This window comes from Rhinolophus ferrumequinum (assembly GCF_004115265.2).
Source record: "Rhinolophus ferrumequinum isolate MPI-CBG mRhiFer1 chromosome 15 unlocalized genomic scaffold, mRhiFer1_v1.p scaffold_54_arrow_ctg1_1, whole genome shotgun sequence".
Classification (NCBI taxonomy): Eukaryota; Metazoa; Chordata; class Mammalia; order Chiroptera; family Rhinolophidae; genus Rhinolophus; species Rhinolophus ferrumequinum.
Genome location: NW_022680357.1, coordinates 5,466,934 through 5,481,480, shown reverse-complemented (window position 1 = coordinate 5,481,480; position 14,547 = coordinate 5,466,934). Strand labels below are relative to the sequence as shown.

At 52.7% G+C, this 14,547-nt stretch overlaps 1 protein-coding gene across 3 annotated transcripts in view; it reads left to right on the top strand.

The window, feature by feature from the left end:
- SRL (sarcalumenin) overlaps positions 1-14,547 on the top strand; it is a 43,967-nt gene that overhangs the window by 17,365 nt on the left and 12,055 nt on the right. The window contains exon 2 of one of the 3 annotated variants that reach the window (XM_033101801.1): positions 13,062-14,039. The exons of the other annotated variants lie outside the window; for them this stretch is intronic. Coding sequence (XP_032957692.1) covers positions 13,062-14,039 — 978 coding nt within the window. The remainder of the gene's footprint in view (positions 1-13,061; positions 14,040-14,547) is intronic. 3 annotated transcript variants of the gene reach the window in all.

Here is a 14,547-nt window from a genome sequence, read left to right as displayed (position 1 = left end):
TGTTTATGGGTGCAATAGAGAAAAAGAGGCTGGGGAAGGGAGGCGGGGAAGGCTGGTTGGAAGACAGCATCAGCAGGGTGGCTGGGGAAGGCCTGGAAGAGAAGGGTTTGGAGAAAGAAAAGAATCAAAGACACTTTATGGGGTTTTTTTCCTAACAGCCATATTGAGATATAATTAATATACCATATAATTCACCCATTTAAATTCAAGAATATTTACAATATTAAATATTGTACAATTCAGTAATTTTTAGTGTATTTGTAGATATATGCAACCATCAACAGTCAACTTTAGAACATTTTCCATCATCTCAAAAAGAAACTGGGGCCGGCCCGGTGGCTCAGGCGGTTGGAGCTCCATGCTCCTAACTCCGAAGGCTGCTGGTTTGATTCCCACATGGGCCAGTGGGCTCTCAACCACAAGGTTGCGGGTTCGATTCCTCGAGTCCCCCAAGGGATGGTGGGCATCGCCCCCTGCAACTAACAACAGCAACTGGACCTGGAGCTGGGCTGTGCTCTGCACAACTCAGATTGAAAGGACAACAACTTGACTTGGAAAAAGACTTGGAAGTACACACTGTTCCCCAATAAAGTCCTGTTCCCCTTCCCCAATAAAATCTTTAAAAAAAAAAAAAAAGAAAGAAAAACTGTGTACCTATGAGCACCCACTCCCCATCCCCCCTACCCCTAGCCCCTGGCAACCACCAGTCTCTATAGATTTGTTGATTCTGGACGTTTCATAGAAATGGAATCATCAGTATGTGGCTGTTTTGACTGGCTTCTTTCACTTAGTATGTCTTCAAGGTTCATCCACGTTGTAGCATGTGTGAGTTCTTCTTTTGTTTTCATGGCTGAATAATATTCCGTTGTGCATATAGACTAGGTTTTGTTTATGCACTCATCCTTTGATGGACACTTGCATCGTGTCCGTCTTTGGCTATGCGAGTGGTTCTGCTGGGAAGCTCAGTGTACATGTTCTTATGTGGAGATACGTTTTTGGGAGACTTTATCTTAACATTAGAAAGACCTTATATTTTTGTATTACCTTACGGCTTTCAGAATTCCGTCACATGTCATTTGAGCCTCACATTATCTGACACATAGTAGGTACTCCATCAATAGCAGCGAAATGAAGGCACAACAGACCCAGAGGTGGGCAGCATGGGTATTTTTCTTCTCTGTTTTATTGCTGATGAAACAGGCACAGAAAAGCTGAAATACTTGCTCAAGGTCCCACTGCTGGCTGGGGAGTAAACTTGGGCTCCTGACTCTGTCCTCCTCTCTTCCCCTTCCTCCCCCAGAGTTGCAGGGTCCCCAGAGCTGTCCCCCCCATGGTGCACCACTGGGCAGCTCTGCCTGACCCTCAGGGTTGCATCTCATGAACAGATTCTGTGAGGGCCTCCCACCATGGCCAGTCCTTCCTCTTTGTACCCTCCTTCCGGAATACACCCTTTCAGGGTAGTAAGGCCAGCTAGACACCAGACCCACGACACCCCTAGAGCTGATGAGCACCAGCCCCTTTTGGCCACCCATGGCTTTGGAGGTGGATCGTAGCCTGGGCTGGGGGCGGGGGCTGGCTTGGTACAGCCTCCTATAGTTGGGCTCCTCCTTTTGCAACCAGCAGGTCTCTGGGGATGGGTACATGTTGACTCCCGTGGTCAAGGCCAAGGACAGTGGTTCTCAGATACTAGTGTGTGATAAGCACTTGGGCTCTTGTTAAAAGGGCAGATTCCTGAGGCCTTGCCCACCTGAGTGTGATGCCGAGGGTCTGAGAACGGGATCAGGAATGGACCTTTTCACTAGGCTCCTCTGTGATCCTTTTGCAAATGGCCTTGAGCCATGGGTCAGAAGGGCTGACCCAGGGCAGGAGGCTCATTACTGTCGGGTGCTCTCAGGTCATCCAGCAGATGTTTCCCTGTGCAGGGATATCTGCCAGGCCCCATGCTGTGCTCCCGCAATCCCACTGGGAACAAGCCGCAGGCCCTGACCTCAGATCATCATTTGTGGGCACACAGGTTAAACAAAAGGGGTGGCATGCTGTGGGAACACAGAGCAGAAGCACCTCACTACTGAGGGGTCAGGAGGCCCCCAGGGATTGGGCCTCAAACCTGAGATCTGAAGTGGACGTCAGAATTATCCAGGTCCAGGGCATCGGGGAAAGAACACCAGTAGGGCTGGAGCTCAAGGAAACTGATTGGAAATGCCACGTGGACTGAAAGGATTTCTTATAGAATTCCGCAGGTGTTTGCTGTGTGAGTCTTTTTTTTTTTTTTTTTAAGATTTTTATTGGGGAAGGGGTACAGGACTTTATTGGGGAACAGTGTGTTTTTCCCATGAACCATCAGCTCCAGGTCAAATTGTTGTCCTTTCGATCTTAGTTGTGGAGGGTGCAGCTCAGCTCCAGGTCCAGTTGACATTCAATCTTAGTTGCAGAGGATGCAGCCCACATCTCTTGCGGGAGTCGAACCGGCAACCTTGTGGTTGAGAGCACGCGCTCCAACCAACTGAGCCATGCAGCCACCCGGGAGCTCAGTGGCAGCTCAGCAACAACTCATTGTCTTCATTCTAGTTGAGGAGGGCACAGCCCACTGGCCCATGTGGGAATCGAACCGGCAACCCTGTTGCCCAGAGCTCACACTCTAACCAACTGAGCCACCCATGTGCCCCCGCTGGGTGAGTCTTGATGCTCACGCTTTTCTAGGCCCTTTGGGGACATAAAGAGGCATTAGGACAACCTCCTGTCCTGGAGGAGATGACGACCTAGAAGGAAAGTTAGGATACACGCACATGCCCCGAAGGTCACAGCCACACAGAGCAGGGGCTGTGTCACTTGGCTCAGTGTGGATAGTTATGGACACTGAGTCAGTGGGAGTCAGTGAGGGGACCCATGTGGCCTGGAGGGGTGAGAGGGAACAGGTGAGGCTGGATGTACAGAGAAGCCCGAGGGCGTTCCACGCAGGGGGTGGTGTGTGTCACCGGAAGAGTTATTCTGGGCTGGGTTATGTCCCCCCAAAAGAAACGCTGAAGTCCTAACCCCTAGTACCTCCGAATGCGACCTTATTGGGAATAGAGTCGTCACAGATGTAATGAGTTAATCTGCTAACATCCTTGTAAGAAAAGGAGGAATCACCGAACAGAGGCCCAGAGAGAAGGCCATGCGTGATTAACAGAGATTGGACACGTGCATCGACAAGCCAAGGATTGCTGGGAGCTACGGGGGCTGGGGGAAGCAGGCAGGAGCCTCCCCTACAGCCTTTTGGGGGAACTTGGCCCTGCCGACACCTTGATTTTGGACCTGTGGCCTTCAGAACTGAGAGAAAACATTTCTGTTGTTCTAAGCCACCCAGTTTGTGATGCTTTGTTGTAGCAGTTCCAGGACACTAATACATGGCCAGGCTCAGGCTTTGGTGCAGGGACTTGGGGCTCTTGTGCAGTTGGGATTTGGAGGCCCTTTGGGCATTTGGCCTGCTAGACCCTCAGAGTAGGGCCCTCAGCACTGACCGGGTCACCCTGGGGACAGGAAGTACAGAATGTACACCTGCTCTGGCCCCACCTTCTGCTCTGCCCTTGGCTTTCCCCTTTCCCCAGGGGAACCCCATGGGAACCAGGGAATAGATGCCTGCCCTGGCTTTCTGCATGGCCACCAGGCTGCCAAGGAAAAGGAAGCTCCTTGTTTGGTTTTAGTATTGAAGAGACGAGACAGAACTCAGGCTCTAGGTGACACTAACCCCCCGAGAAGGAAGCTGCTCTTGGTTTAATTGCCTGTAATGATTCTTCCGGGGTGGGGATGTGCCGAGAGGGAACCTGTGGGAGGGCTTAGAGGTCTGGCCTCCAGGAGAGACGGAGTCTGCCATTTACCCGGGAAATGGTGGCCCATGCATCTGAGGTTCAGGTTCTAGGCTGCTTAGGGATACAAACTGAGATTGAGTCTGCTCCCAGGCGAGACATGAGATTTCTAGAACATTGTACCACAGAGCGGCCTGGGTGTTCTAGATGACTTTACGTATGGCGTTCTAGCTCTGGAGTGATAACTGAGGGTAATGGATGGATTTGCTGGTAGGCTTTGAGAGTTTGTCTCATTCGTGGAGCAGCAGACAGGGAGATAGTCTTCTTTCTTTTCTCCTGTGACCCAGACTCTGGAGGGCTTTTCTGGCGCAGACTTCTTGTGGCCTCTGCGCTTGGGAACCAACTGTCCTTTGTCTCCTGGTGACAGAGACAGTGAGCTCCTTCCTGCATTCTTCTCCTGGTGACACCAGGAGTACCTCAGATTAATGGCGAACACAGGGCTGGCTGGGGCAGGTGGCCTCTGGGAGCTGAAACTCCATCCTGGTCCTTCCCCAAATCTCTGTACAGAGCCCTGTTCAGGAAACCAGCCTGATGTCAGGGCCCTCAGTGGGCACCTGGGGGAGGCCATGTTTTATAGGAACAACTCGGGGAGCGGATGGGTGGTCCCAGGAACGCTGGGTCCCAGGGATAGGGCAAGATGTGAGCACAGAGGGTTAGAAATGTCAGGGAGACGAGGAAGTCATGGCTGTTTGGATCCCCATGAAAGACCCGGGTGAGGGGTCTGGGGACCTTGTGTATCCAGCTTTGTCCCAGCTTGTTGGGTGTCTTGTCTCTCTCTCGGCCTCGTTCTCCTCGTCTGTGAAATGAAAGAGTTGGGCTAGTTAGTTTCTAAATTTCCTCCCACTTCTAGAAGTCTCTACCAGAAAAATAACTATAGAGCTGAATAACAAGACAAAGTTTGGGGTCAGAATGTCAGGACCCAGAAGTGGAGCCCATCTGTCACGAATTTGGGGAAGCCCTCTGGGAGAGAAGGTGGAAAGATCTGGCGTCTTGGCGCCTGGACAGCAGTTTTTCTGGAAGGGTCTATGGACGAGAGCACACAGGGCAGAATATTTGCTATTGCTGCCCCAACCTCTGCCCTTGGCTTGATCATCTGGGAGCAGACTTGGGGATGGACGGTTTCTGTGGTTTTCTTGGCAGTTGCAGGTGAGATCTGCTAAGGACACCTCACCGCTGAGCAGGTGTGGGGGAAGGTGCTGCTAACGGGTGAAGGGATGCCTGGGGTCGTGCAGACCCGTGTGTGAGGCCTTCCAAAGCCATGAAAACGTTAGCTCTGATTTCAGCTGAGCTGGACAAGCAAAGCACTGCTCAAATGGGAGCTAGCTCCATCTTTGTGGCACGGTCAAAGCTCCATTCTCAAGGCCTGAGCTGGTTGTGAAGGGTATATTGTCCCTGTGCTCACTTATCATAAGGACCTGAGGCCACGCTGACACTGCTAGTGGCCACACTCTGGCTGTGTCGCCTTTTCCAAGAGTCATGAAGGGCCCTCATCACTCTGCCTCCAGCCCGGGCCCCTCACTCATTCTCACAGATGTGCCCTGACAAGTGGGTCTGTTTAGATGTCCCCCTGAGTGTGCATTTGTGTTCTGGTGAAGGGCAGGATCACCTCGCTTCCGTGGCTGGATGGAAAGGGTCTGGGAGGTAGAGAGGAAGCCATTTGAGGCCTCAGAAGTTTCTGGGTGAGTCAGTGAATGTAGTAGTTAACTTGGGGCTCAGCAGTATGAGATCTGGGCCCAGGAGTGTTGACAGCTGAGGCCTATTCCCGTCCCAGGCCAGCTGGAACCTCACACAGAAAGCAGGGCTATCCCACAAAGGCCCATAGCTCCTCGTTTGAGCTACTTATGGCTAGGAGAAGGGGAGACAGAGCCCCAGGAAGGAAGACCTCTCTTGGCTCACTCACTGACCCCCCAGAAATAGAGGGTCAAAGGAGTAGAAAGAAGGTGAGCCAACTCGGCTTCTGGCCAAAGCTGGTTCTGTTTTGGCCTACTCAGTGAACTTGGGATTTGGCCTGGTATCTTTGCTCTTCTAGGAAATTATTATTATTATACCTGACATTCATAGAATGCTTTTAAACGTCACTTGCTGTTTAAAATACTCCAAAAGCGTTGGCAAAGCAGGTGCCGTTGCCTGCATTCTGTGTGGGTGAGTGGAGCTGGCTGTAGGCAGAGTGAGGAGCAGTTCAAGGTCACATAGCCGATTAGTAAGAGTAACGAGCAGGGCCAGGCTCTCCTGACTTCTAGCTGCGTCCAGAGGGACCAGTCTGGTTCTGGGACGTGTGGGAAAGGAACGCCCTGAGATGTGGTCCCCGCCCAGGCTAGGGAAGGTGTCAGGTCTATTTCCGTGCTTGGAATCAAGCAGACATCCTCCAGCTTCCCTGGGTTGTGGGTGAGGGTCTAGTCTCATTGTTCCCTCCACCTGCCAAGCCCATGACAGCCCTGACCTGAGCCCACGGTTGGGACATTGGGGACCAGACTCCTTTGGCTCCCAGTGGTTCGCTCTCCGCCTGGTGCCCCAGAGTTAAATCACTGACCTCCCAGAGGTCATCCTCGCAGATCCCAGGGAGATTCTGTTTCTTTGAGTCGGAGGTGGGGGGAAGCCAGCCACCTGCCTCAGTCTGTCTCAGAATCCAGCCTGCATCTCTCCCTCCTTCCTTTCCTTTCCTGCCCAGCTCAGCCCCTCCAAATGCAGGAGCTGTTGCCTAATGATTCCTGCAAGGATTTCTGTTCCCCGGGAACACGGGGTGCTTTGCAGGATATTCCTTTAATAATTGAGTCATACCGAGGGGTTAGGGCTTTATGTGTCACTTTTTCCAAAGGTATTTGCCATTTGAAAGCAATGTTCACTCCCAGTCATGAATCCTCTGGGAATCAATGACAAGCCTGTGAATATACAATGGCCGGGGATTGTGGGCACTTCCTCTGTGTCTCCCAGGAATTAGAGGTAGGAGAGGGAGTGACGTTATCTGTCAGTTCTCTGGACTTCATGGGTTCAAAACAATTGTCTCGAAGTCTTGAGCATTCTTTATACAGGGAGGAAGGAGAGGATAGACTAAGAAATCGCTGTCTTCAGGCACGTGTACCTCCTCTTATTTCTGGTGGGCAGTGGCCGTGTGCTGGGAAAGCTCTTGGGACTTAGGGTTGGTGGTGAGCTGGGTTCTAGAACTAGCCTGCTGCTTACTAGACTAACTACCATGTTTCCCCGAAAATAAGACCTAGCCGGACAGTCAGCTCTAATGCGTCTTTTGGAGCAAAACTTAATGTAAGACCCGGTCTTATTTTACTGTACTATAAGACCGGGTTTTATATAGATAGTGTAATATAAGACCGGGTCTTACATTAAGTTTTGCTCCAAAAGACGCATTAGAGCTGATTGTCCAGCTAGGTCTTATTTTCGGCAAAAGACGGTAGCTCTTGGGACAACCACTTATCAGGGTTTTAGGATCCTCATTGGTGAAATCAAACTAGCTGGTCTGTGAGGAGGTCCCTTTTGACTCCCAGCCCCATGTTCTCTCTGATGGGTGCCATTGTCATTGTATCCTAGTCACTGGGTGAATCATTGTTGGGCTCAAGTCCAGCCAGGGACAGGCTGTCCTGGTGGGATTAGCCTTGACTTTAGGAGCTTGGCAAGGAGGCCAAAGAACCTTCCAAGAGTGACTGCCTTGTTCACTGTACCGTGGTCCTCTTGTCTGGGGGGAAGAGGTAAAGGCCAACAGAATGGCAAGAGAGAGGGTCTCAGGAGTCCTGGGAGGATGTAGGCAACCCATGCCTCTTGCAAGCACTTCCTTTCTAAGGTCCTTTTCAGCATCAGCATCTGCAAAGCTGTCTAAAGGCTCATCTAAGAAGTGAAAGAACAAGGCATTCTGAGTGTTGAGCATTTATCCTGTAAATAAGGTCAAGAAACAATGTGATGAAGAGACCGCTGACCATTTTCCTAGTCCAGGAGTGTTCAGAGACAAGATTTAGAAAATGGGAGGGTCCGTCTGCCCGCTCCGGCTCTGTGATCACTGTTTCTGAAGTGCTTGCAGTTGTATTTGAGGCACAGCTGATGAGATGTCCAAGTGTGAGTGGAGGACAGCTTGGTGACAGACGTGGGACTCCCTGGATGCCAAGACTGGGATCCCTGACTCCCTGAGACAGATATGTCCTGGGGTAGAACTGGAAAGTGATTGTCCCCCTGGAACTTTATTACTGATGAGTCATTTGCATGATTGTGTGTGAATAACAGTCAAAGGAACTTTTTACCTGTGTGTGACTTTAGACTCAATAGTTTTAGTTAAAGTGTAGGAGAAGTCATGTGAAGGAATAACCTCAGCAGATCCTTAGAAGTGTGTGCTAAGGAGACTCGGACAGTTTGGAATTAGAACAAGAGATTCTGAGTGGTGAGCAGTTCCAGCAGGCTGGAATAAATTTCGGCACCTTGAGGTGGGCTCAAAACAGGTCAACAAAACTCTATTCTGAATAGACCTCTGCTGCCGATCTCGCGACAGACTCCCTGATATTTGGTCCTGAGGGTGGTTCAAGCCGTGGTTCTCTAGTGTCGGTGTATCTCAGAATCACCTTGTGAGACACCACGTTCACACTGACCTGGAGACTGGGCATCTGTCCTTGGAAAGTTCTCAGGTCTCGGATGCCACCCCCACGTGGGCCAGGGAGCTTTGTTTTTTTCTTGGCCTGAGTTTTAGCCCATCCTTAGAATGGCTTGTTGGGCAAACGGCTTGACTTTCTGTGTCTGCTTCCTCATCCCTGCGTTCCCTACCTCAGAGGACTGCGAGGAGGATGAAAGAAGAAGAACATGAAACTACTTTGGAAAACACGAAGCACTGCATGAGGGCAAGACATGGTCTATCTCAGTGCCTGGCGCATGTTGATCAGCAAAGTGAAAAGAGGCTGTAAGGGTGGCTCCTTGGGATGTTGGAGAAAATGACCGAGAGGAGGCTAGAGGGATTGTTAGGGAGGAGGCCACCCACCCCTCCTTAAGCAGTGGGACAGACCCAAGTAGAGCTGCTGGATGGGAAGTACAAAGGAGTTAGCTAAACTGCAGCTCCTTCATCTTTCCTCACCTCCTAGTCACTTCCATGGACCCCTAGCCCTTCATGGGACATGGTTTACAAACCACTTAGGAGCAGAAAGAACTCTAGACTGAGAGCCATGAACTTGTGCTCTGTTTCAACCCTACCCCTGATCTTGGGCAAGTCTCTAAAGTTCCCCGGCTAGAGCATCTTCTTCTACAGTTGGACCCACTAAGGAAGGCCCTTGGAAACCCCACAGTTCTCTGAGTTCGTGTGAAAAGTGCTTTGGAATGAGTTAGGACATGGGAAAATAATCAGCTGTTTGGTTGGTGGTGGAGACAGGAAAAGGGACTGAGCCTAGGGCTAAGCTGAGGCTGTGGGTGGGGGGCACAGCTGAGGCTGACCCCAGAAGAAAGGCTGATGATAGAGGGGGTACTGGGAGAGAAGGTGGAACTGGTATATGCTGTGCTCTACCCAGGGCAACAGCCTGTCACGCATATGGGCCTCTCGTGGCCTCTGGTGCTGAGCTGGGGGCTTGCTATTCATGTACCCTGATGTAAGCACTCAGGCTTGTGTGAGGCCGAGGTGGTGGCCCTGGCAGCAGCAAATACAGTACGGTACTGCATGTCCTGCGATAGACCAAGACTCATCTTACCGGGCTCTCAACCCATCCAGGGTATCCTGAGTCTTCTGGACCCTCCCTCACTTCCTCCTCCAGGGGCCAGTGGGGGGCGTCAGTGAGATGCTAGGGAGGTCAGGGAGGGAGGGAAGACACTGGATTCGATTTCACAGAATTGAACTGAGTTTAATCCGAGGCTCCTGAAGCCTCTAACTGTGCCTCTCAGAGGAGAGATTGGACCCAATGGCACAGCTGCTTCTTGAGAATTGAGCTCTGGGACCCAATAGCACAGCGTGTTTCATTGAGAGACTTTGTGTCAGAGAAGTTATTTTTAGCCCAGGAAGGAAGGTCACAGGGCATGAAGCCATCACCCTCGGTCTTTTTCACTCCAAATTGCTTAGCAAAAGGTCAGGGGCAGCTTGGCACTAAGTCATAAAAACCAGCGAAGAGTACAGATGTAAATATGTATACACACACGGACACTTGACTTCCTTCCTGTCCAGGGCCTAGGAGTGGAAATACACAACACTGTGAAGGTCATGGTAAACCCCCCATATCTGGGGTCCTCATTTCCCTTAGGACTATGCAGCCCTCTCACCCCCATCAGGATCAGAGGTTGTCTTGAGAATATTGGAAATGCCATAGGCGGTCAGACCCAGTCTGTCTGTCATTATCATCACCATCATCATTACTATCATCACTGTCACCACCACCATCGCTATCACCACCACCACCACATCGCCAGCACCACCAACACCGCCAGCACCGCCACCGCCAACATCACCGCCACCGCCACCACCACCATCGCCGTCACCATCACCACCACCGCCGCCATCGCCACCACCATCGCCACCGCCACCATCACCACCACCACCACCATCACCACTGTCACCATCACTGCCACCGCCACCATCACCACCACTACCACCACCATCATCATCACCATCATCATCATCATCATCTGTGGAGGAAATGGGCCTGTGGAGATGCTGTGTTTCCCAGAGGAGAAGCCTTGACCACTGGCTAGTCAAAGGCCAAGCCCTGGGTGACCCATCCAACTTGAGAGCCCCGAGTGGGCACACAAAGTGTTAAGAGGCTGGCGTCAGGATTATTTGGCTTGTTTGCAGCTTTGACTGCATGTTAGAATTACCCAGTAATTTTTTGTTAAAGTCCTGATGTTGGGGATATACTCTTCTTCAATCAGAACCTTTGAGGAAGAGGAGAGGAGTGGGACCCAAGAGCCTGGTGGTTCCAATAGTCCAAGAACCACTGGTTTAGAGGCAGTTTTATCAGGTAGTGTAGACCAGTGCCTCAAACTGTAATGTGAAAACGAATTGTTCAAATGCAGATTCTGGTTCAGTTGGTCTGGGCTGGGGCCTGAGAATCTGCATCTCTAGCAGGTTCCTGGCTGGTGCCAATGCTGTGGGTGCCAGGACCACATTCTGAGTAGAATGGGTATAGCACCCCCTCCAGGGTCAGGCAAACTCCTTTGTAGCTCTGGAGTTAAATGGCCTCAACCAGTTGCTAGCTGTGTGATGGGCAAGGCATTCAGTATTCAGTGTCTGATGCTAGTCCTCTCGTCTATAAAACACCTGGGTAAGAGTGAGACTTGTTTTACAGAAGCAAGTAAGATTCAGTAAGTTGAGCAAGATCAAGTAAATTAATGTTTTATATATAAAGTGCTTAAGCATTGCCTAGCACACGGAATAATTGTACAGATGTGTCTTACATGACATACATCTTGCTGCTCAGAGGCCTTTTAGTCTCCTTGGCTTAAACCAAGTGCCTGCCATAGATTTTTCTCCAGAGGGTGGTGATGGGATAGAGACGCAGGCAAAGGAATCAGTCCGTATAGGTGTTCAGGTGGTAATGAAGGAAAACTTTGAGTAGCCTCCAGCTCCCCACTAAGGGACCATGAAGTCTTACTGTACCCAGATCTCACCACTGATCTCTTCTTAGCACTTTCTGTGGGTCAGGCAGGGCCCCAGCCCTGGGAACAGAGGGAGGATTAAACTTTGGTTCACGATCCAGTGTGAGCCTAGAGAGAAGGCGCACGCAGGGAGGGGTGAGTTGCCTGTGCAAAGGGTGCCCCTGGGCTCCCTTTCCACAGTGGGGCGTGGAAAGCTTGCACAAGGAGTGGGTGGTTCTGGGTTCCAGTCGCCCATTAGCCAGACACCTGGTGTCTTGGGCAAGTCACGGACTTTCTCTTGACCTTCAGCTCTGAAATGTGGCTGACAGTAATGAGGGAAGTTTGGATGCGGTCACACGCGGGAAAGTGCTTGGGGAAGTGTTTTATCGGTATACAGGGCTCCTTTGTAATATAAGGCAACCAAAATTGCCATTCTTCTGAATTGGATAGCAGGTTGCATCTGTGGGGACTAATGGGAAAGCATTCGTTCCTGGTCCCTGGAGGCTGCCCCAGCTTTCAGGGCACAAGGTGTGTGGGTGCCCTGAGGCAGAAGGGGTGCCCCAAGAAGTGGCTTTTCTTTGTTGAGGCAGAGATGGGAGGATAGGCTGTGGCCTGAGGGTGGGTGGGGGGGTGTCTGTACCCCGCGGACTGCCGGGAGGCTGCTCCCTCAGAAAGAGTCCTTGTGAGTCAGGGAGCCTGGGGGCCGTCTCAGCTGCCCCAGGGCAGGCCCTGTGGCCCCTCATCCCCATGAGCCAGCAGTGTTTCCCCACCGTAAATAGGTCTCAGTCTGGTTGGGAGGGGGTGGAAGGGATAGGCTCAATCCTCTTCTGACCCCATTTTCCAAAGAAATTACACTTGTTTCTTGACAGAGGTCTCAGCACAGACTAGGCCCCTGCCTCGGTCTCTCCTGCTTTTTCCTCCCTGTGCCCTTAATTTCCTGGTAAAGCTGTCAGCCTGTAGAAGGGGATCCCCTCGGGAGGGGTTGGCTAAGGCCACCGGGAAGCCCTGGCCCTTCCCGATTTGGATATCTCCTCCTCCTCAGGCCATGTCCCCTCTAATCTAAGGTAGCAAGGCCAGCAAATGCCTGCCCTTAAGGGAATAGAGTTGGATGTGTGACTTAGTAAGGCTGAGAGCCACAAGTAATCCCCTAAGTACTCTGCCGTGTAACCTGAGAGGATCTGGCCCGCACACACCTGTTTGCACTCCTTTGCTGATAGCAGTATAAAAAGCATGCTGGTTAATGACTCTAGGAACTGACAGGGCATCTGTCCTATCTTGGAAAGATCTCCTGGTGAGCCCGGCTGCACGTGCCTGCATGCCTGCGGCAGGTTGAGGAAGGACTGGAAGGGCTCACCCAGTTGCCCTCCCTACAGTCATCAGGACCCAGCGGGAGGCGTAGTTGGGTCAGGGGCGGGACTCGGGAGTGGGTCAGCTGCTCAGTCTTGCAGTGACAGACAGTGGGTCTGTAACTCCCCCAGCCACAGGTCTTGGGAGGGAGCGGAATAACCCCTGCCCCCACTGCTTGCTGCACAGGGCAATTATGAAGACCTGGGAGGGTGGTGTATCTGACGTCAGGTCCACACCTCACTCCCGGAGGATGGGAGCTAGGCGGTTACTCTTTTGAGAAGCAAAGTTAGTGCCAACCCTGTGAAACTGACCAATCGTGTTCTAATCATTTAGAACTGCAAGTTTCTGCTTCGGGTGGCACAGAAGATGTTGGCAATTTGTTGGAGAATCATTTCTCTGCTGGAGACGCAAGTCTAGAGGAGAAGGAAAGGGCGCTTTATGCAGAGGCGACCCCTCGAGAGAAGAACCTGCTCCTTCACTCCCCAGATGGCAGGGAGGCTGAGAGCTCGGAGAAGACTGCTGCTGGGGCCCCCACCGCCCCTGGCCAGGGCTCTGACCCCGAAGCCAGCCTCTCCAATGCCTCAGCCTCAGAGTCAGCTTCCCCCGGGGACCCTGCGGGGCCACCAGAAGCAAGTGCCCTCCTTTCAGAAGGGGAGGGGGAAACCCGGGAAGACAGGAGGCCTGAGCTCAGTGCAGGAGAGGGCCCAGCAGAGGAGGCAGAAGGACAGGCTGGGAGTGGTGCAGTCCCTGAGGAAGCTGAGAAATTCCTAGCGGACAGCCCCGTGCAGGGAGCAGCAGCAGGGCCCTCTCCTGTCGCGGAGGCTGAGCAGGCCCACACGCCCGAGACAGCAGGCGAGGGCAGCCCAAGGCCTGATCAGGGGCCAGAAGGGCCAGATGGAGTCCTGAATGTGAACACAGAAGCCAGGGAGGTGCCTGAGGACCAGGGGGAGCCGGGCCCCAGCCCAGCCACGGAGACAGGGGGTGCCCAGGAAGACCGCCCCCAAGAGGTCCAGGCGCCAGGGAGGCCCAAGGAGGACCCGGAGAAGGCCTCCTCTGAGGAAGAGGGTGGCAGCCACAGCGAAGAGGAAGGAGGAGTTCCATCACAAGAAGAGTTGGAGGACAGCGGCGACGGGGCTAGTTCAGAGGAAGCAGGGGCCTCCTCCGAGGAAGCGGGGGAACCCCAGGAAGCAGCAGAAACTCCGAGCGGTGGGGACAAGGGGGCCCAGCTGAGCTCAGAGGAACCAAATCCAGGGCCTCAGGGGGACGAGGCCCTGGAGGCCCAGGCAGAGGAGCCCGAGGAGGGACCTCAGGGTAGGGGACCCCGGAATTGCTCCGGCACTTGGGCAGCTGCGCTCTTCCTGGACGTCTTGTATGTAGTGGGACAGGCAGGGACAGGGTGGGGAGGGAGAGTCCCAGCCAGCCTGGGTTTGTGGGTGGAGGCCCCATCCAGAGTACTTGGCCCAGGGAGTGCCCTTGGGCTGCTCATGGCCTACTTCTTCCCAGTTTGGAGGGACCCAGTGAGAGGCCGCGCCATGGAGGACCCTGAGGAATGTGGTCACTATGAGTTAGGCCCCGCAGAGGTAACTGTTAAGGTCCCTGGTGCACTTTAATATGGCCCCGTGCCTTAGCCTGGAGGACAGGGACATGGTGGCAGGGTAGGAAGCCCCGTACAGATTAGTGGAGAGATGGACGGGTGGGGGAGTGGTTTGGAAGCCCTCATTGGTGGGCTAGTATCTGGGGCCTCCCCTAAAAGGCTAGGCCATGCCAGGTGGAGTGAACTGGGACTAGGGTCAGGATCATGGTAAGAAATCTCAGGCTG